General features: G+C 45.7%; 1 protein-coding gene across 3 annotated transcripts in view; it reads left to right on the top strand.

Annotated features, from left to right (window-relative positions):
* Positions 1-2,415: 2,415 nt before the first annotated feature.
* Positions 2,416-24,017, top strand: part of LRRC73 (leucine rich repeat containing 73) — a 72,178-nt gene continuing 50,576 nt past the window's right edge. The window contains exons 1-4 of one of the 3 annotated variants that reach the window (XM_088442980.1): positions 2,511-2,559; positions 3,240-3,369; positions 3,955-4,277; positions 4,356-4,516. In XM_088442980.1, coding sequence (XP_088299106.1) covers positions 4,006-4,277; positions 4,356-4,516 — 433 coding nt within the window. In that variant the 5' untranslated portion in view covers positions 2,511-2,559; positions 3,240-3,369; positions 3,955-4,005. Of the gene's footprint in view, positions 2,560-3,239; positions 3,370-3,954; positions 4,278-4,355; positions 4,517-24,017 lie in introns of all 3 variants that reach the window. The other 2 variants (XM_088442979.1, XM_088442981.1) reach the window with 2 other exon arrangements.

Raw genomic sequence — 24,017 nt, 5'->3', positions numbered from 1 at the left:
GGGAGTGGAATGTGTTAGTACACAGGTGAGGGAGGGTAATGTTTTACTATAGTAGTGAGGGAGGAGATGCATTACTATAGAGGCGAAGGATGAATATGTTATTGGAGTGGTGAGATGGAAATGGAAACAGTAAATATCTAAGGTCTACATCAGCTAGTACTCTATATGTATAATACTCCTACATCAGTCATGTCCCTGTATTATACTCTAAATATATAATACTTCTACATCAGACCTCTCCCTGTATAATACTCCTAGATCAGACCTGTCCCTGTGTTATCTATCTATCTATCTATCTATCTATCTATCTATCTATCTATCTATCTATCTATCTATGTGTTACTATAGAGGTGAGGGAGAAGAATGTTTTACTACACAGGTATGGGAGGTGAATGTGTTACTATACAGGTGAGGGAGGGGAAGGGAATGTCAAATGTATTACTACAGGGTGAGGGAAGGAAATGTGTTACAACACGGGCAAGGTAGGGGAATGTGTAACTACGGGGGTGAGCGAGGGTAATGTGTTACTCCATAAATGAGGGAGGCGAATAAGTTACTACAGGTGGGAGTGAGTGTAAGGTGTTACTACAGAGGTGTGAGAGGAAAATGTGTTACAATAGTAGTGAGAGGGGAATGAGTTACTATAGAGGTGTGGGAGGAGAATATGTAGGTATGGGAGGGGAATGTGTTACTATATAGGTGAGGGAGGGGAGGGGAAGGTCAAATGTATTACTACAGGGTGAGGGAAGGAAATGTGTTACAACACGGGCAAGGTAGGGGAATGTGTAACTACGGGGGTGAGCGAGGGTAATGTGTTACTCCATAAATGAGGGAGGCGAATAAATTACTACAGGTGGGAGTGAGTGTAATGTGTTACTACAGAGGTGTGAGAGGAAAATGTGTTACAATAGTAGTGAGAGGGGAATGTGTAGGTATGGGAGGGGAATGTGTTACTATATAGGTGAGGGAGGGGAGGGGAATGTCAAATGTATTACTAAAGGATGAGGGAAGGAAATGTGTTACAACACTGGCGAGGTAGGGGAATGTGTAACTACGTAGGTGAGCGAGGGTAATGTGTTACTCCATAACTGAGGGATGCGAATAAGTTACTACAGGTGTGAATGAGGGTAATGTGTTACTGCCGGTGTAATGGAGGGATTGTATTTCTACACAGGTGAGTCAGGGGAATGTCGAATGTGTTACAACACAGGCAAGGGAGGGAAATGTGTTACTACAGGTGAGGAAGTGCAATGTGTTAGTTCACAGGTGAGGGAGGGTAATGTATTACTATAGCAGTGAGGGAGGGGATGCAATACTATAGAGGTGAAGTGCTGATTCGACACTTCCCCCTCCGCCGGGTCATGGACAACCCCATCCACACCTCCCAACGAAACACACACCATACCTGGCCGTCCATGTGAGTAGTTATGTCCCGGAGGGAGGGAAGGGGGACGGGGTAGTCCATGACCCGGCAGTGGGGGAAACGACGAAGGGGCACCCCCTGTGCCAGCACCTGCGGGGATGTAGTTATGAGACCGGCGGCCCGACAAGGGATTTAAGATAGGTGTGGAAAATACAGACGCCTATCTTAATCCCGACGACGGAATGCCAGCCCGAACAAGGTAATTCTGGGGCACCCTTGGCATTAGCAGCATGGGGGGGGATAGGTTTAGGGAGTGTAGTGGGGTTAGGTTTGGGGGGGGGGGTAGGTTTAGGCATGAACAGGGAGTGTTAGGGTGCGAGGTGGGGAGGGTTAGGCTACAAAAATGGAGGGTTGGGGGGGGAAGAGGAGAGCGTAGGTATACTCGGGATACCGCTGTCGGTATTCTGACAGGTGCCATCCCGACAGCCGGCATTACATACCGGTTCCCACCTGCGCACGCCTATAATTATACCTTATATGTATAATGCTCCTACATCAGATCTGTCCTTGTATTATACTTTGTAAGTACAATACTCCTACTTTAGACCAGTCCCTATATTAAATTCTGCATATACGTGTACAAATACTCCTACATCAGACCAGTCCCTGTATTATACTCTATATGTATATTATTATTCCTGTCCCTGTCTTATACTTTATATGTATAATACTCTTCAATCAGACCTGTCCCTGTATTATACGCTGTATGTATGTAAAGTACTCCTACATCCTATGTACCATTATACTACCATACTCCCACATCAGGTCTGTTCCTGTATTATACTCTATACAATACGCCTACTTTATATTTGCAGTGTCCATAACATTTCTTCCCCCTGGTATGTCTCAGGGGATTGTTGTATCTGAGCACTATAAGAGGGCAGATTATTACAGTAGACAGCTGTCAGTGACTTTAATATGGCGGCGCCCGGCTTCTGCATTTTTAAAGGAGATGTGGGAGGAGGGCTCTGCCTGTGATGCGCTGGTTGCCATAGAAACAGGACGGCATCACCAGGGAAAGCGGAAGACGTGGAACCGGCCAATGTTACCTGTGGCCTGGGGTAATTACCCTTCTCTCTCGATACCTTCCTGGCTGGGGCATTATCCTCTCTGTCGCGATACTCCCTTATGATTGGGTTAGTGATCCATTTATAACGGATCATCTTAATTCCCCCTGTACGGTGTTGATGTCATTGATATCTGGCGTCTGGCCCCATATACTGACCACAGTGGGAGTCATTTTGTCTCAATGCCTCCTTGCCTAGGATTGAGGTACTTACCCATCTCTCCCAGTATCTACCTGCCCAGGACTGGAGTACTTGCCCATCTGGACTACTTACCCGTCTCTCTGTATCTTCTTGTTCAGGACTGGGGAATTTACCCAGTCCTGGACGAGATACTGGCAGAGATAGGTAAATACCCCAGTCCTGGACAAGAATATACAGGGAGAGTTGGGTAAGTACTCCAGTCTTGGGTAAGACTGGGGTAATTACTCATCTCTCCCAGAACCCCCCTGCCCAAGACTTTGGGTAGTTATGTTCCAATTCCTCCCTGCCCAGGACTGGGGCAATTATCCATCTCTCCCAAGTTCTCCCTGTCCAGGACTGGGGTAATTACCCATTCCTCCAATAATCTCCCTGTCCATAAATGGTGTAATTAATCTTTTTTCCCAATACCTCCCTTTCTAGGATTGGGGAAGTTACCCATCTTTTCCAAAATGTCCTTGTCAATATAGGGGTAATTACCCATCTTTCTCAATATCTCCCTGTCCAGGACTGGGGTAATTACTCATCTTTTCCAATACCTCCCTTTCCAGGATTGGGGTACTTGTGCATCTCTCCCAATATCTCCCTGTCAATACTATGGATTATTGCCCATCTTTCCCAATATTTCCCTGCCCAGGACTTGGGTAGTTACCCAACAATTTCCTGCTGCCAGGAACTGCTGTAAGTACCCATCTTTCTCAATATTTCCCTGCCCAGGTCTGAGGTAATTACCCAACTTGACAATTCCACACTGCCCGGGACTGGGGTAATTACCCCATCTTTTCCAATTACTCTTTGTCCAGGATTTGGTGAATTGCCCCAGAACGGAGAGAAGATATATTTGGAAATTGCCCATCTCTCCTAGTACAGCCCTGCCCAGGACTGGGGTACTTACTCATACTTCCCAATATCTCCCTGCCCAGAACTGGAGAATTATTTTCTTTCACAATATCTCCCTGCCCATATCTGGGGTAATTACCCATTTTTCCCAATATGTCCCTGCGCAGTACTAGGGATATTACCAATCTTTCACAATTCCTCACTACCCAAGACTGGGATAATTACCTGTTCTTATCTGTCATTCATTAGATATATACATAAATACACTTCTTCCTTCTTTTGTGGGGTAATTATTTATTTACCCCAGTTATCTCCATGCCAGCTTACAGTGTGATATGTTCCCAATTATTGTACAGAGTGTAAATGTCTGATAGGAGTTGCAGTGCTACATGATGACACTATCACTTTGCCCTTATTGCACCCTAGGGGGTGGTGGACACAACGGCCTGAGCGCAGAGACCCCTCTGTCTGTACAAGATGTTACCGGGCTCCATTCAGATGTCAGGGGAGACGCTCTCAGGGGCAGAGGTTAAAGGAGTGTGCGAGGGGCTGGCAGAGGGTACCGTGCGGCTCCTGTCTCTGCGTGGATGCCATCTTTCAGACAGGGACTTTGCCCGGCTGTGTCAGGGGGTGTCGCAGTCTCCCTCCCTGGTGCAGCTGAACCTCAACTTAGGGGTGGTGTCCAGTGCTACGCGAGTCCAGCAGCTGGCGCAGGGTCTGCAGAGTAACCGGTCATTGCAGTCCCTCTTGTGAGTATTGTTCTGCAGGTGAGTGTGTCAGAGTAACTCAGCAGTGTAATTTATTACATCTGTCTGTCCTTCCTGCAGCCTCCATGGGAATCCCCTGGCAGACACAGGCTTGTCCCTGCTTACCCCGGCATTGGCTGGACATCCCTCACTGGTGTCACTAGATCTTGGGGACTGCTTACTGGGTGATGAGGGGATACGTTTGATCTGTGGCCTCCTACCCCCTGATGGGGCTAAGCCAGGTAAGAATATATACAGCCTGTCTGCTATCTTTATATATTCGTCTGTCTGCACTGGGCTGTGGGAGTTGTCTGCCCATCTATATTGGCTTGTGGTAGTTGCCGTCTGTACTTGACTGTGAGAGTTTTCTACCTGCACTTGGCTGTGGCAGTTGTCTGTCTGTTCTGGGCTGTGGGTAGTTGTCTGTCCATCTATACTGGTCTTTGGGAGTTGTCCGTCCTTTAATGCTGGGTTGTATGAGTTGTCTGCAGAGCCGTAAGTAGATTTTTTGGTGCCCTGTACCAGAAAGAGCATTGGCGCCCCCCTCATTTTCCAAAAGGATATAATGCACCCAAGAAAGGGCCATGGCTTCATGGGGAAGGGCCATGGAAGAGACAGGAGAGGCCAGGAGATGCTGGGGATGAAATAAGAGGAAGTTACAAGTGAGAATGATAATAAACAGAAATTTGACAGGCCCAAACAGTGCCCCCTGACCTGTGGTGCCCTGTGCGATGGCACCGGCCGCACTACCCTAGCTACGGCCCTGGTTGTCTGTATGTACCAGGCAATGGGAACTGTCTGTCCATCTATACAGGGCTGTGGGAGTTGTCTGTCCGTCTATACTGGTCTTTGGGAGTTGTCCGTCCTTTAATGCTGGGTTGTATGAGTTGTCTATATGTACCAGGCAATGGGAACTGTCTGTCCATCTATACAGGGCTGTGGGAGTTGTCTGTCCATCTATACTGGGTTGTGGGGGTTGCCTGTATGTACTGAACTGCGGGTGGTGTTCATCTGTCTTTATGTTAGCCAGTCTTTATGTGCACCTGGATAATCCTGGGTGCTGGTGGCTTGTAAGCATGTCTGTTCTCCTTCCAGGAGCATTAGTCATTTCTCATCCTACATACCTATGCCATTCTAGTCAGTGCCCCTCCTAATGTTACTGGAAGAATTGGTGGTTGGTAAAGCCCATATAGCAATTCTTCAATAGATGATATATCTGTCACCAGAATGTCTGAACACATAGCTGAGAGAATAAATGCACAGGATGGCAGGAGGCCTAATAAAACAATCTATTCTTTGGTCATTTCCAATGTAAGACATTATTAGTGTCTATGGGGCCCATTTATCAATGTGTATTTGAGGTATAATCCCCGAAAACACCCGAAAAATATTAAGTATCCCCCAGATGCATTAAGGAGGGACTGCAGTAGGTATCTCCGATACCGGCTGTGATCCCTTCATTACCGCTGGTAGCCGCCTCCCACATAGGTTTCTATGGGGGATGCGATGCTGCCAAATTTACCAATATCCGGAATTCAATGCATTCCAGATAATGGCCCCCGCAGGTAACGCCATCTAGCGTTCCCGCTAGGCCTTCTGGAGGGCAAAAAGCGCCCTGCCCTCACAGCCTGCGGGTGCCATTCTCACCCGCGGGACGCAGTGTCCCGCGGGTGGAGAAACATGCGGTATCCCGTTGACCGCCGGAGAATAGACGCCGGGCACATGCGCCCGGCATCTATTCTCCCTTTCTGCAGCGCTTGGGGGCTGCCCGGCATGTCCGTAAGCGCCGGGCACGCCCCCAAGTATGACGAAAAGGGGACGCGTCTTATAGACATACCCCCTTTTCATGACCACGCCCCATTTTTGGGTGCGCGTGCGCCTTTGGCGCGCGCATAAGGTTGCCGTCTCTAGCTCCGGCGCCCTGCCTGCCGCCGGAGCTAGAGTTAACACTAGCCATCTGAAGATGACGTCAGCCACTGTGGCCTATGGGCTACACCGCGCATAATTAGCCCAGCGGAGGGATCCGCCAGAACCCTCCCCGGCTGTGGCGGATGTGCATGTGCAGTCCTCGGTACTGCGCATGCGCAGCGCCTCCTGCACTGGTCGGCAGCTCTCCGGAGACATCTCAGGGACACGGGTTCCTTTCGGAGACCATATCCCGGATGATACATCCGGCCGGTATGATCACATTTTGCAATGCGATCATGGGCGTTACTGGCATGCCCTGATTGCTTTGCAAAAGCGATCATTGATAAATGGGCCCCTATATCAGAATTCAGAACTATAAGAGATTGGCATCTGGAGTTAGTAGAAGACATCCAAGCGAAGATTTCAATGGAATTCCTTTTTCCACCTGTGTCCAATATAGTGATGATTACATTTGTTAGGTGTCAGTAAAATACCTGACTCCAGCAGTCAGGAATATGATACTATCAAAACAATTAGTAAATCCCCTGCGCTCCACACAGGAAGATGTAGCGTAAAAGATGGGATGATCACCAATCGCTTAAAGATACAGAAAGAGCATGTATCAAGCGCTCCTACACTTAGGTACAGTCTATAAACTCAGTTTGTGCACAATAAATAAAAGACTAATCAGTTTGTACTGCACACAGGGCCTGATTCAGACCCACTCGCTAGATGCGGCTGCTCGCAACCTGCGTATGTAAATTCATCTAAGTGACGTCAAGGCAGGCGCTCGCACGGCAAGGCATAAGCACACCCACTATGTCCTGGCGAGCGATCACTTTGTGTTTACAGACGCCCACCAGCCTGTGTTTAGCCGCCCACTAGCGTACGTCCTCTCCAGGGAGTATAAACAACCATCGGTACATCGGGAGCCATCGGATCTGACCGCAGCGCTTGTACCCTATCGCAAGCTCTGCGAGCATTTCAGTGTAAAATTCAACCAGGTGACGTGTACTATGACGCTGCCTGTTAATTATGCACGCCTCTGAAACGGCGTTTAAACACTCGGGCACGCCTGCATCCGCAACTCCACTCCCCCGTTACTATTGTCCTGTCCCTGTTACCACCCACAAACGGCCTCTCCTGTCACTCATTCCACTGGGCTGTCTATGCTAGGCGAGAAAGCACATTCCGATCGCTCGTACTAGTTTGCACACGCGCACTGCGAACTACACGCATGCGCACATTAGCGAACATCGACAGCAATGAGCAGCCGCTTGCTAGCGAGCGTGTCTGAATCAGGCCCAAAGTTCCAAGAATAATCCTTATGACGGAAAGTAGTCTCCTCCAATGCAAGGTGTCCCTTTATGTTTCCAGGGTATACTTCAACACTAATATATAAATTAGTGTCACAGTACCTCCAAATAAGTCAGAAAAGGGAACATACCATAGCATAATACCATCACATTTATTTGTGGATCGAACAAGGGCATAAAAATTAATAAAAAAACACATGGTTAAAATCAATTCAGTGAAGTTGCTAAAGTCAAGTATTAAAAAGCCCCCAAAACGTACCTTCAGCAAGCACCTGCAATAATAAATACACATCCACAATACTTCCAGACCCCCCAAAGGTTATTTCGCTAGTTTTTAATTTATACCCCCACTTTGATTTTTTTTTGCCCATTTTTCAAAGTGCTTTTTTGGGGTGTCCTTTATGGGGTTTTTTGCGTTTTTTTATGCAGTTAGCATGAGGGGGGGAGTCCAAAGGGTGCAGGGTGGTTCCCGAAACATTGCACCTCAAAACCCCAATTCTGCACTTTTTTCCGCTGGGTATTCATAGGCGAAACTTTTTCGCCTATTACATTGCATCGCGCTTTTGCACCGGTGAAAAGACGTTAAAATTGAATACGGGGATAAATGAGATTGGCGAAAATGACGTCATCGGCGAAAAAGTTTTGCCGAAAACAGCTTTTCGCTCCAAATTGAATACGGCCCTATGAGTCACTGGCAGGGAGGAAGGGAGGGGACAGATGGGAGTCATGTGTCCGGACTCAGGGAGCCGGCTCCTTTTTGCTGCAGTAGCAGCACCAGCCAGGTGGCTTGTCAGTGACACACGCTGACGCACACAGAGCATTGCCAGCCAGGTGAAGGTATGGGGCATCATATAAAACCCACAGCCGGCGCCAGCACTATGTATTCATTTTACTGTGAAGCGGACACAGTGGCGCCTCCCCAAGGTGTCAGCTGCCTAATGGTAGTGCCAGCCCTGGATAGATAGATAGATAGATAGATAGATAGATAGATAGATAGATAGATAGATAGATAGATAGATTGCAAAGGCAAATGCATGCATGGTGGTTTTTCACCTTAGTGTACTGACCATGTGACTTGTATGCTGTTACATAATAAACAGCCTTTGTGATGTCACTCAGCTTTGGTATAAAGGTCACCATTTTCAGGGCCGGATTAAAGGCTACATGGGCCTGGGGTTGTAAATGTTCAAGGGCCTATACTGAGAAGAGGAGGAGCTGTAACTAGTGCTTTGTGGGTGTGACTAGAGCCAAATGCGTTTGCATACCCTATACATTATCAGCCCCTCAGTCTCCCTAAATACAAAAAAATACAAAAATGTATACTTTTGTGAGAAAACTAGAAAAACTATTTTAATACTTATAAGTTATTTCTAACTGTTTGACCAGCTAGGCTGCTCGTCATTATCATACTGATGATGGGCCTATTTTTATGTGGAGGCCTGGAGCTGCAGCTCAATCTGCCCCATTGTTAATCTGGCCCTGGACCAACCAGATTACTGCCTTGTAGGATAGGCTTTGTAGACCTGCGGCTGAACATCTTACTGCCACAGAGAAAAAGCTGGGTATGATAAGCTGTAGGAATGGAAGCGTCAATGGAGAGTTTCAATCATAAATGCCTACCCTCCCGGAATTCGCGGGAGGCTTCCAATTTTCAGGTACCTCCCACACCCCCGGATTGGTATGCATTTCTGCGACTATCGCAGGTCTCTGTGTAGGGGGCGGTCCTTAATGGCGCGATTCTTCATGAATCGCGTAATTTGGCCCCTCCCCCATTTAAATTTGAGACAATCGTGGCAATTACTGCAAGGGGCGGGGCAAAACATCAGGCCCTGCCCCCGTCGTCACGCTCCTGCTTCTCTTACCCGGGCTTCTCCCGGGAAGAGAAAACAAAAAGTAGGCAAGTATGGTTTTAATAGTGACATCAATATAAAACAAAAAAATTTCCAACTTAATGGGATACTAGTTGAATAGTTTGTCTGCTAATCTGATCATTCATCTCACTACAGTCCTTACTCCAGGACAGGAAGATACAAAAATAGGCAGATATTTTATCCCTCGAGAGCAGCCACAAGATCAGATGAAAGTGGAGAATGAACAGCACAGGTACAGGAGTCATTTATTCTTTGGACGCTTGGTACCAGATCTCCGTCAGAGAGAAAGATTGGTGCCAGTGGAAATCGTTTGTTACCTGTTTGGGTAAATGTAATAAGAATCGTGTTTGGTCACGATTGCATTCTCGTATGATTTGCCCCTGATTTTGCAACTCGCAGATTTACTAAAGGCAAACAAGAGTGCAAAAACATGATCCTGCACAGAAATAGACGAACCAACAAGCTAATAGATGTCAATAGACCATCGAACCAACGCGCGAGTACTTTCCAACTCACGGATTTACAAAGAATCGTGTAAAACACGGTAGAACACGGAGCACAATTGAATATATGAATAGAAGTGCCTGTAAGCTGCGTGTTCTTCTGAGGCACTGCTCAGATCAGTGTGATCTGTGCAGTGCTTCTGTGTGTAGTATAAAGAAAGGGTTAAAAATTAGAAAAAGTTCCCCCCCCCCCAAATGAAAAAAAAACACATAACCGGCCCTGGACCTCTGAGCCCATTCTGGTACAGGAACATCCGGGGTAAATCAGCGTGGGGTTCCCCCTATTTTCCTATAACCAGCGCAGGGCTGAACCAGTCGGAGTGGTAATTCTAAAGCAGGTGGGGGACACATACTTATTATAATGCCGCAGACTGCAGTCCCCTTCATAGCTGCAACGCATCGATTGCATCATAGCTAGTTCCACCCCTGAGTCCCCATGTCCCCTCACTCTCAGGACACACATAATACAGTCTCATCTCCCCTTCACTCTCAGGACACATATAATACAGACAGTCCCGATGTTCCCTCACTCTCAGGACACACGTAATACAGACAGTCCTGTTGTCCCCTCACTCTCAGGACACACGTAATACAGACAGTACTGTTGTCCCCTCACTCTCAGGACACATATAATACAGTCTCATCTCCCCTTCACTCTCAGGACACATATAATACAGACAGTCCCGATGTTCCCTCACTCTCAGGACACACGTAATACAGACAGTCCTGTTGTCCCCTCACTCTCAGGACACAAGTAATACAGACAGTCCTGGTGTCCCCTCACTCTCAGGACACATATAATACAGTCTCATCTCCCCTTCACTCTCAGGACACATATAATACAGACAGTCCCGATGTTCCCTCACTCTCAGGACACACGTAATACAGACAGTCCTGTTGTCCCCTCACTCTCAGGACACACGTAATACAGACAGTCCTGTTGTCCCCTCACACTCAGGACACACGTAATACAGACAGTCCTGGTGTCCCCTCACTCTCAGGACACATATAATACAGTCTCATCTCCCCTTCACTCTCAGGACACATATAATACAGACAGTCCCGATGTTCCCTCACTCTCAGGACACACGTAATACAGACAGTCCTGTTGTCCCCTCACTCTCAGGACACATGTAATACAGACAGTCCTGTTGTCCCCTCACTCTCAGGACACATATAATACAGTCTCATCTCCCCTTCACTCTCAGGACACATATAATACAGACAGTCCTGTTGTCCCCTCACTCTCAGGACACACGTAATACAGACAGTCCTGGTGTCCCCTCACTCTCAGGACACATATAATACAGTCTCATCTCCCCTTCACTCTCAGGACACATATAATACAGACAGTCCCGATGTTCCCTCACTCTCAGGACACACGTAATACAGACAGTCCTGTTGTCCCCTCACTCTCAGGACACACGTAATACAGACAGTACTGTTGTCCCCTCACTCTCAGGACACATATAATACAGTCTCATCTCCCCTTCACTCTCAGGACACATATAATACAGACAGTCCCGATGTTCCCTCACTCTCAGGACACACGTAATACAGACAGTCCTGTTGTCCCCTCATTCTCAGGACACATGTAATACAGACAGTCCTGGTGTCCCCTCACTCTCAGGACACATATAATACAGTCTCATCTCCCCTTCACTCTCAGGACACATATAATACAGACAGTCCCGATGTTCCCTCACTCTCAGGACACACGTAATACAGACAGTCCTGTTGTCCCCTCACTCTCAGGACACACGTAATACAGACAGTCCTGTTGTCCCCTCACTCTCAGGACACACGTAATACAGACAGTCCTGGTGTCCCCTCACTCTCAGGACACATATAATACAGTCTCATCTCCCCTTCACTCTCAGGACACATATAATACAGACAGTCCCAATGTTCCCTCACTCTCAGGACACACGTAATACAGACAGTCCTGTTGTCCCCTCACTCTCAGGACACATGTAATACAGACAGTCCTGGTGTCCCCTCACTCTCAGGACACATATAATACAGTCTCATCTCCCCTTCACTCTCAGGACACATATAATACAGACAGTCCTGTTGTCCCCTCACTCTCAGGACACACGTAATACAGACAGTCCTGGTGTCCCCTCACTCTCAGGACACATATAATACAGTCTCATCTCCCCTTCACTCTCAGGACACATATAATACAGACAGTCCTGTTGTCCCCTCACTCTCAGGACACATATAATACAGACAGTCCTGGTGTCCCCTCACTCTCAGGACACATGTAATACAGACAATCCTGTTGTCCCCTCACGCTCAGTACACATGTAATACAGACAGTCCTGTTGTCCCCTCACGCTCAGTCAGGGGCGCCGAGAGGGAAGGGGGGGCGAATACAGATTACCCGGGCCCGGGCTTCCACAGCGTGTGCTGAGCTGCAGTGGGAGGCAGCAGCCACAGCAGTCTATGCCTGTGGGGGGGAGCGATCACACTGATTGCACCCCCCCGGCTTTGCGCCAGGCTGAGGGGGCTCAGAGTGCCCCCTTCCCCAGCGCCACTTTTTTTACAGGTAGGGGACGTGGCCACGCCTCCCGCAATTAGGCCTACCTATAACCAGGGCCCGCCGCGGCTCTTGGCGGGCCTGCGCTCAGTACACATGTAATACAGACAGTCCTGGTGTCTCCTCACTCTCAGGACACACGTAATACAACAGTCCCGATGTCCCTTCACTCTCAAGATACATGCAATACATGCAATACAACAGTCCCGATGTCCCTTCACTCTCAGGATACATGCAATACAAACAGTCTTGATGTCCCCTCCCTCTCAGAACACGTTGCGGGTACTGGGAAGTGTAAAGGGAAGATGGACACCAGGCGCAGATCAACAGGAATCTGAGCGTTGGGTTCTGGCTGTCACTTTGTGTACAGCTCCAAAGTCACTGATGGAGGGCCAGGCATGCTGGGACGTATGGTGCCACTGACCTGATCTATATATTATTATATCACCTCTTCTGCTCCATCCACCTCCCGCCCTGCATTTTGCTCATCATCCCACATATGTCCCATCCTATGTACATATATTACCCTTTATCACACACATGTGCCATCCTATGTACATATATTACTCTTTATCACACATATGTCCCATCCTATGTACATATATTACCCTTTATCACACATATGTCACATCCTATGTACATATATTACTCTTTATCACACATATGTCCCATCCTATGTACATATATTACTCTTTATCACACATATGTCCCATCCTATGTACATATATTACTCTTTATCACACATATGTCCCATCCTATGTACATATATTACCCTTTATCACACATATGTCCCATCCTATGTACATATATTACTCTTTATCACACATATGTCCCATCCTATTGTTAGTGATGGTGGTACAGCTGCATATTAATGATGGAGATGCTGCGTATTAATAATGGAGGTGCTGCGTATTAATGATGGAGGTGCTGCATATTAATGATGGAGGTGCTGCGTATTAATGATGGAGGTGCTGCGTATTAATGATGGAGGTGCTGCGTATTAATGATGGAGATGCTGCGTATTAATGATGGAGGTGCTGCGTATTAATGATGGAGGTGCTGCGTATTAATGTTGAAGGTGCTGCGTATTAATGATGGAGGTGCTGCGTATTAATGATGGAGGTGCTGCGTATTAATGATGGAGATGCTGCGTATTAATGATGGAGGTGCTGCGTAATAATGTTGAAGGTGCTGCGTATTAATGATGGAGGTGCTGCGTATTAATGATGGAGGTGCTGCGTATTAATGATGGAGGTGCTGCGTATTAATGATGGAGTTGCTGCGTATTAATGATGGAGGTGCTGCGTATTAATGATGGAGGTGCTGCGTATTAATGATGGAGGTGCTGGGTATTAATGATGGAGGTGCTGCGTATTAATGATGGAGATGCTGCGTATTAATGATGGAGGTGCTGCGTATCAATGATGGAGATGCTGCGTATCAATGATGTAGGTGCTGCGTAATAATGTTGAAGGTGCTGCGTATTAATGATGGAGGTGCTGCGTATTAATGATGGAGATGCTGCGTATTAATGATGGAGGTGCTGCGTATTAATGATGGAGGTGCTGCGTATTAATGTTGAAGGTGCTGCGTGTAAATGATGGAGGTGCTGCGTATTAATGATGGAGGTGCTGCGTATTAATGATGGAGGTGGTGCGTATTAATGATGGAGGTGCTGCGTATTAATGATGGAGATGCTGCGTATTAATGATGGAGATGCTGCATATTAATGATGGAGGTGCTGCGTATTAATGATGGAGATGCTGCGTATTAATGATGTAGAAGCTGCGTATTAATGTTGAAGGTGCTGCGTATTAATGATGGAGGTGCTGCGTATTAATGATGGAGGTGCTGCGTATTAATGATGGAGGTGCTGCGTAATAATGTTGAAGGTGCTGCGTATTAATGATGGAGGTGCTGCGTATTAATGATGGAGGTGCTGCGCATTAATGATGGAGGTGCTGCGCATTAATGATGGAGGTGCTGCGTATTAATGATGGAGGTGCTGCGTATTAATGATGGAGGTGCTGCGTATTAATGATGGAGATGCTGCTTATTAATGATGGAGGTGCTGCGTATTAATGATGGAGATGCTGCGTATTAATGATGGAGGTGCTGCGTAATAATGTTGAAGGTGCTGCGTATTAATGATGGAGATGCTGCATATTAATGATGGAGGTGCTGCGTATTAATGATGGAGATGCTGCGTATTAATGTTGAAGGTGCTGCGTATTAATGATGGAGGTACTGCGTATTAATGATGGAGGTGCTGCGTATTAATGATGGAGGTGCTGCGTATTAATGATGGAGGTGCTGCGTAATAATGTTGAAGGTGCTGCGTATTAATGATGGAGATGCTGCGTATTAATGATGGTGATGCTGCGTATTAATGATGGAGATGCTGCGTATTAATGATGGAGGTGCTGCGTATTAATGATGGAGGTGCTGCTGCGTATTAATGATGGAGGTGCTGCGTATTAATGATGGTGGTGCTGCTGCGTATTAATGATGGAGATGCTGCGTATTAATGATGGAGGTGCTGCGTATTAATGATGGAGATGCTGCGTATTAATGATGGAGGTGCTGCGTATTAATGTTGAAGGTGCTGCGTGTAAATGATGGAGGTGCTGCGTATTAATGATGGAGGTGCTGCGTATTAATGATGGAGGTGGTGCGTATTAATGATGGAGGTGCTGCGTATTAATGATGGAGATGCTGCATATTAATGATGGAGATGCTGCATATTAATGATGGAGGTGCTGCGTATTAATGATGGAGATGCTGCGTATTAATGATGTAGAAGCTGCGTATTAATGTTGAAGGTGCTGCGTATTAATGATGGAGGTGCTGCGTATTAATGATGGAGGTGCTGCGTATTAATGATGGAGGTGCTGCGTAATAATGTTGAAGGTGCTGCATATTAATGATGGAGGTGCTGCGTATTAATGATGGAGGTGCTGCGCATTAATGATGGAGGTGCTGCGCATTAATGATGGAGGTGCTGCGTATTAATGATGGAGGTGCTGCGTATTAATGATGGAGGTGCTGCGTATTAATGATGGAGGTGCTGCTTATTAATGATGGAGATGCTGCGTATTAATGATGGAGGTGCTGCGTAATAATGTTGAAGGTGCTGCGTATTAATGATGGAGATGCTGCGTATTAATGATGGAGGTGCTGCGTATTAATGATGGAGATGCTGCGTATTAATGTTGAAGGTGCTGCGTATTAATGATGGAGGTGCTGCGTATTAATGATGGAGGTGCTGCGTATTAATGATGGAGGTGCTGCGTATTAATGATGGAGGTGCTGCGTAATAATGTTGAAGGTGCTGCGTATTAATTATGGAGATGCTGCGTATTAATGATGGTGATGCTGCGTATTAATGATGGAGATGCTGCGTATTAATGATGGAGGTGCTGCGTATTAATGATGGAGGTGCTGCGTATTAATGATGGAGGTGCTGCTGCGTATTAATGATGGAGGTGCTGCGTATTAATGATGGTGGTGCTGCTGCGTATTAATGATGGAGATGCTGCGTATTAATGATGGAGGTGCTGCGTATTAATGATGGAGGTGCTGCGTATTAATGATGGAGGTGCTGCGTATTAATGATGGAGATGCTGCGTATTAATGATGGAGGTGCTGCGTAATAATGTTGAAGGTGCTGCGTATTAATGATGGAGGTGCTGCGTATTAATGATGGAGGTGCTGCGTATTACTGATGGAGGTGCTGCGTATTAATGATGGAGGTGCTGCGTATTAATGATGGAGAAGCTGCGTATTAATGATGGAGGTGCTGCGTATTAATGTTGAAGGTGCTGCGTATTAATGATGGAGATTCTGCGTATTAATGATGGAGGTGCTGCGTATTAATGATGGAGGTGCTGCGTATTAATGTTGAAGGTGCTGCGTATTAATGATGGAGGTGCTGCGTATTAATGATGGAGATGCTGCGTATTAATGATGGAGGTGCTGCGTAATAATGTTGAAGGTGCTGCGTATTAATGATGGAGATGCTGCGTATTAATGATGGTGATGCTGCGTATTAATGATGGAGATGCTGCGTATTAATGATGGAGGTGCTGCGTATTAATGATGGAGGTGCTGCGTATTAATGATGGAGGTGCTGCTGCGTATTAATGATGGAGGTGCTGCGTATTAATGATGGTGGTGCTGCTGCGTATTAATGATGGAGATGCTGCGTATTAATGATGGAGGTGCTGCGTATTAATGATGGAGGTGCTGCGTATTAATGATGGAGGTGCTGCATATAAATGATGGTGGTGCTGCTGCGTATTAATGATGGAGGTGCTGCGTATTAATGATGGAGGTGCTGCGTATTAATGATGGAGATGCTGCGTATTAATGATGAAGGTGCTGCGTAATAATGTTGAAGGTCTTGCGTATTAATGATGGAGGTGCTGCGTATTAATGATGGAGATGCTGCGTATTAATGATGAAGGTGCTGCGTAATAATGTTGAAGGTGCTACGTATTAATGATGGAGGTGCTGCGTATTAATGATGAAGGTGCTGCGTAATAATGTTGAAGGTGCTGCGTATTAATGATGGAGGTGCTGCGTATTAATGATGGAGGTGCTGCGTATTAATGATGAAGGTGCTGCGTATTAATGATGGTGGTGCTGCTGCGTATTAATGATGGAGATGCTGCGTATTAATGATGGTGATGCTGCGTATTAATGATGGAGATGCTGCGTATTAATGATGGAGGTGCTGCGTATTAATGATGGAGGTGCTGCGTATTAATGATGGAGGTGCTGCATATTAATGATGGAGATGCTGCTGCGTATTAATGATGGAGGTGCTGCGTATTAATGATGGAGGTGCTGCGTATTAATGATGGTGGTGCTGCTGCGTATTAATGATGGAGGTGCTGCGTATTAATGTTGAAGGTGCTGCATATTAATGATGGAGGTGCTGCGTATTAATGATGGAGGTGCTGCGTATTAATGATGGCGGTGCTGCGTATTAATGATGGCGGTGCTGCTGCGTATTAATGATGGAGATGCTGCGTATTAATGATGGTGATGCTGCGTATGAATGATGGAGATGCTGCGTATGAATAATGGAGATGCTGCGTATTAATGATGGAGGTGCTGTGTAATAATGTTGAAGGTGCTACGTATTAATGATGGAGGTGCTGCGTATTAATGATGGAGGTGCTGCGTAATAATGTTGAAGGTACTGCGTATTAATGATGGAGGTGCTGCGTATTAATGATGGAGATGCTGCGTATTAATGATGGAGGTGCTGCGTATTAATGATGGTGGTGCTGCGTATTAATGATGGTGGTGCTGCTGCGTATTAATGATGGAGATGCTGCGTATTAATGATGGAGGTGCTGCGTATTAATGATGGAGGTGCTGCGTATTAATGATGGAGGTGCTGCTGCGTATTAATGATGGAGGTGCTGCGTATTAATGATGGAGGTGCTGCGTATTAATGATGGTGGTACTGCTGCGTATTAATGATGGAGGTGCTGCGTATTAATGTTGAAGGTGCTGCGTATTAATGATGGAGGTGCTGCGTATTAATGATGGAGGTGCTGCGTATTAATGATGGTGCTGCTGCGTATTAATGATGGAGATGCTGCGTATTAATGATGGAGATGCTGCGTATTAATGATGGTGCTGCTGCGTATTAATGATGGAGGTGCTGCGTATTAATGATGGAGGTGCTGCGTATTAATGATGGAGGTGCTGCTGCGTATTAATGATGGAGGTGCTGCGTATTAATGATGGAGGTGCTGCGTATTAATGATGGTGGTGCTGCTGCGTATTAATGATGGAGGTGCTGCGTATTAATGTTGAAGGTGCTGCATATTAATGATGGAGGTGCTGCGTATTAATGATGGAGGTGCTGCGTATTAATGATGGCGGTGCTGCGTATTAATGATGGCGGTGCTGCTGCGTATTAATGATGGAGATGCTGCGTATTAATGATGGTGATGCTGCGTATTAATGATGGAGATGCTGCGTATTAATGATGGAGATGCTGCGTATTAATGATGGAGGTGCTGCGTATTAATGATGGAGGTGCTGCGTAATAATGTTGAAGGTGCTGCGTATTAATGATGGAGGTGCTGCGTATTAATGATGGAGGTGCTGCGTAATAATGTTGAAGGTGCTGCGTATTAATGATGGAGGTGCTGCGTATTAATGATGGAGATGCTGCGTATTAATGATGGAGGTGCTGCGTATTAATGATGGTGGTGCTGCGTATTAATGATGGTGGTGCTGCTGCGTATTAATGATGGAGGTGCTGCGTATTAATGATGGAGGTGCTGCGTATTAATGATGGAGGTGCTGCTGCGTATTAATGATGGAGGTGCTGCGTATTAATGATGGAGGTGCTGCGTATTAATGATGGAGATGCTGCGTATTAATGATGGAGGTGCTGCGTATTAATGATGGAGGTGCTGTGTATTAATGATGGAGGTGCTGTGCTGCGTATTAATGATGGAGGTGCTGCGTATTAATGATGGAGGTGCTGCGTATTAATGATGAAGATGCTGCGTATTAATGATGGAGGTGCTGCGTATTAATGATGGAGGTGCTGCGTATTAATGATGGAGATGCTGCGTATTAATGATGGAGGTGCTGCGTATTAATGATGGAGGTGCTGCGTATTAATGATGGAGGTGCTGCGTATTAATGATGGAGGTGCTGCGTATAAATGATGGAGGTGCTGCGTATTAATGATGGAGGTGCTGCGTATTAATGATGGAGGTGCTGCGTATTAATGATGGAGGTGCTGCGTATTAATGATGGAGGTGCTGCGTATTAATGATGGAGGTGCTGCGTATTAATGATGGAGGTGCTGCGTATTAATGATGGTGATGCTGCGTATTAATGATGAAGATGCTGCGTATTAATGATGGAGATGCTGCGTATTAATGATGGAGGTGCTGCGTATTAATGATGGAGGTGTTGCGTATAAATGATGGTGATGCTGCGTATTAATGATGGAGATGCTGCGTATTAATGATGGAGATGCTGCGTATTAATGATGGAGATGCTGCGTATTAATGATGGAGATGCTGCGTATTAATGATGGAGGTGCTGCGTATTAATGATGGAGGTGCTGCGTATTAATGATGGAGATGCAGCGTATTAATGATGGAGGTGCTGCGTATTAATGATGGAGGTGCTGTGTATTAATGATGGAGGTGCTGTGCTGCGTATTAATGATGGAGGTGCTGCGTATTAATGATGGAGGTGCTGCGTATTAATGATGAAGATGCTGCGTATTAATGATGGAGGTGCTGCGTATTAATGATGGAGGTGCTGCGTATTAATGATGGAGATGCTGCGTATTAATGATGGAGATGCTGCGTATTAATGATGGTGCTGCTGCGTATTAATGATGGAGGTGCTGCGTATTAATGATGGAGGTGCTGCGTATTAATGATGGAGGTGCTGCGTATTAATGATGGAGGTGCTGCGTATTAATGATGGAGGTGCTGCGTATCAATGATGGAGGTGCTGCGTATTAATGATGGAGGTGCTGCGTATTAATGATGGAGGTGCTGCGTATTAATGATGGAGGTGCTGCGTATTAATGATGGAGGTGTTGCGTATAAATGATGGTGGTGCTGCTGCATATTAATGTTGGAGATGCTGCGTATTAATGATGGAGATGCTGCGTATTAATGATGAAGATGCTGCGTATTAATGATGGAGGTGCTGCGTATTAATGATGGAGGTGCTGCGTATTAATGATGGTGCTGCTGCGTATTAATGATGGAGGTGCTGCGTATTAATGATGGAGGTGCTGCGTATTAATGATGGAGATGCTGCGTATTAATGATGGAGATGCTGCGTATTAATGATGGAGGTGCTGCGTATTAATGATGGAGGTGCTGCGTATTAATGATGGAGGTGCTGCGTATAAATGATGGAGGTGCTGCGTATTAATGATGGAGGTGCTGCGTATTAATGATGGAGGTGCTGCGTTTTAATGATGGAGGTGCTGCGTATTAATGATGGAGGTGCTGCGTATTAATGATGGAGGTGCTGCGTATTAATGATGGAGATGCTGCGTATTAATGATGGAGATGCTGCGTATTAATGATGGAGGTGCTGCGTATGAATGATGGAGATGCTGCGTATTAATGATGGTGATGCTGCGTATTAATGATGAAGATGCTGCGTATTAATGATGGAGATGCTGCGTATTAATGATGGAGGTGCTGCGTATTAATGATGGAGGTGTTGCGTCTAAATGATGGTGATGCTGCGTATTAATGATGGAGATGCTGCGTATTAATGATGGAGATGCTGCGTATTAATGATGGAGATGCTGCGTATTAATGATGAAGATGCTGCGTATTAATGATGGAGGTGCTGCGTATTAATGATGGAGGTGCTGCGTATTAATGATTTAGATGCTGCGTATTAATGATGGAGGTGCTGCGTATTAATGATGGAGGTGCTGTGTATTAATGATGGAGGTGCTGTGCTGCGTATTAATGATGGAGGTGCTGCGTATTAATGATGAAGGTGCTGTGTATTAATGATGGAGGTGCTGCGTATTAATGATGGAGGTGCTGCGTATAAATGATGGAGGTGCTGCGTATTGATGATGGAGGTGCTGCGTATTAATGATGAAGGTGCTGTGTATTAATGATGGAGGTGCTGTGTATTAATGATGGAGGTGCTGTGCTGCGTATTAATGATGGAGAAGCTGCGTATTAATGATGGAGATGCTGCGTATTAATGATGGAGGTGCTGCGTATTAATGATGGAGGTGCTGCGTATTAATGATGAAGATGCTGCGTATTAATGATGGAGGTGCTGCGTATTAATGATGGAGGTGCTGCGTATTAATGATGGAGGTGCTGCGTATTAATGATGGAGATGCTGCGTATTAATGATGAAGATGCTGCGTATTAATGATGAAGATGCTGCGTATTAATGATGGAGATGCTGCGTATTAATGATGAAGATGCTGCGTATTAATGATGGAAATGCTGCGTATTAATGATGAAGATGCTGCGTATTAATGATGAAGATGCTGCGTATTAATGATGGAGGTGCTGCGTATTAATGATGGAGGTGCTGCGTATTAATGATGGAGATGCTGCGTATTAATGATGGAGATGCTGCGTATTAATGATGGAGGTGCTGCGCATTAATGATGGAGATGCTGCGCATTAATGATGGAGGTGCTGCGTATTAATGATGGAGGTGCTGCGTATTAATGATGGAGGTGCTGCGTATTAATGATGAAGGTGCTGTGTATTAATGATGGAGGTGCTGTGCTGCGTATTAATGATGGAGGTGCTGCGTATTAATGATGGAGGTGCTGCGTATAAATGATGGAGGTGCTGCGTATTGATGATGGAGGTGCTGCGTATTAATGATGGAGGTGCTGCGTATTAATGATGAAGATGCTGCGTATTAATGATGGAGATGCTGCGTATTAATGATGGAGGTGCTGCTGCGTATTAATGATGGTGCTGCTGCGTATTAATGATGAAGATGGTGCGTATTAATGATGGAGATGCTGCGTATTAATGATGGAGGTGCTGCGTATTAATGATGGAGATGCTGCGTATTAATGATGGAGGTGCTGCGTATTAATGATGGAGGTGCTGCGTATTAATGATGGAGGTGCTGCGTATTAATGATGGAGATGCTGTGTATTAATGATGAAGATGCTGCGTATTAATGATGGAGATGCTGCGTATTAATGATAAAGATGCTGCGTATTAATGATGAAGATGCTGCGTATTAATGATGGAGGTGCTGCGTATTAATGATGGAGGTGCTGCGTATTAATGATGGAGATGCTGCGTATTAATTATGAAGATGCTGCGTATTAATGATGGAGATGCTGCGTATTAATGATGGAGGTGCTGTGTATTAATGATGGAGGTGCTGTGCTGCGTATTAATGATGAAGGTGCTGCGTATTAATGATGGAGGTGCTGTGTATTAATGATGGAGGTGCTGTGTATTAATGATGGAGGTGCTGCGTATTAATGATGGAAGTGCTGCGTATTAATGATGGAGGTGCTGCGTATTTATGATGGAGGTGTTGCGTATAAATGATGGTGGTGCTGCGTATTAATGTTGGAGATGCTGCGTATTAATAATGGAGATGCTGCGTATTAATGATGGAGGTGCTGCGTATTAACGATGGAGGTGCTGCGTATTAATGATGGAGGTGCTGCGTAGTAATGATGGAGGTGCTGCGTATTAATGATGGAGGTGCTGCGTATTAATGATGGAGGTGCTGCGTATTAATGATGAAGGTGCTGTGTATTAATGATGGAGGTGCTGTGTATTAATGATGGAGGTGCTGTGTATTAATGATGGAGATGCTGTGCTGCGTATTAATGATGGAGATGCTGCGTATTAATGATGGAGGTGCTGCGTATTAATGATGGAGGTGCTGCGTATTAATGATGAAGATGCTGCGTATTAATGATGGAGGTGCTGCGTATTAATGATGGAGGTGCTGCGTATTAATGATGGAGATGCTGCGTATTAATGATGAAGATGCTGCGTATTAATGATGGAGATGCTGCGTATTAATGATGAAGATGCTGCGTATTAATGATGGAGATGCTGCGTATTAATGATGAAGATGCTGCGTATTAATGATGAAGATGCTGCGTATTAATGATGGAGGTGCTGCGTATTAATGATGGAGGTGCTGCGTATTAATGATGGAGATGCTGTGTATTAATGATGAAGATGCTGCGTATTAATGATGGAGATGCTGTGTATTAATGATGGAGGTGCTGCGTATTAATGATGGAGGTGCTGCGTATTAATGATGGAGATGCTGCGTATTAATGATGAAGATGCTGCGTATTAATGATGGTGGTGCTGCGTATTAATGATGAAGATGCTGCGTATTAATGATGAAGATGCTGCGTATTAATGATGGAGGTGCTGCGTATTAATGATGGAGGTGCTGTGCTGCGTATTAATGATGAAGGTGCTGTGTATTAATGATGGAGATGCTGCGTATTAATGATGGAGGTGCTGCGTATTAATGATGGAGATGCTGCGTATTAATGATGGAGGTGCTGCGTATTAATGATGGAGGTGTTGCGTATTAATGATGGAGGTGCTGCGTATTAATGATGGAGGTGTTGCGTATAAATGATGGTGGTGCTGCGTATTAATGATGGAGATGCTGCGTATTAATGATGGAGGTGCTGCGTATTAATGATGGAGTTGCTGTGCTGCGTATTAATGATGAAGGTGCTGTGTATTAATGATGGAGATGCTGCGTATTAATGATGGAGATGCTGCGTATTAATGATGGAGGTGCTGCTGCGTATTAATGATGAAGGTGCTGTGTATAAATGATGGAGGTGCTGCGTATTAATGATGGAGGTGCTGCGTATTAATGATGAAGATGCTGCGTATTAATGATGGAGGTGCTGCGTATTAATGTTGGAGGTGCTGCGTATTAATGATGGAGGTGCTGCGTATTAAGGATGGAGCTGCTGCATATTAAGGATGGAGGTGCTGCATATTAATGATGGGGGTGCTGCATATTAATTATTGTGGTGCTGTGTATTAATGATGGTGGTGCTGCGTATTAATGATTTTGGTGCTGGG

The sequence above is a fragment of the Taudactylus pleione genome, unplaced genomic scaffold, assembly GCF_031769625.1.
Source record: "Taudactylus pleione unplaced genomic scaffold, aTauple2 ptg000320l, whole genome shotgun sequence".
NCBI lineage: Eukaryota > Metazoa > Chordata > Amphibia > Anura > Myobatrachidae > Taudactylus > Taudactylus pleione.
The sequence above is the reverse complement of the archived record's forward strand: the minus strand, read 5'-3'. Positions and strand labels throughout refer to the sequence as shown.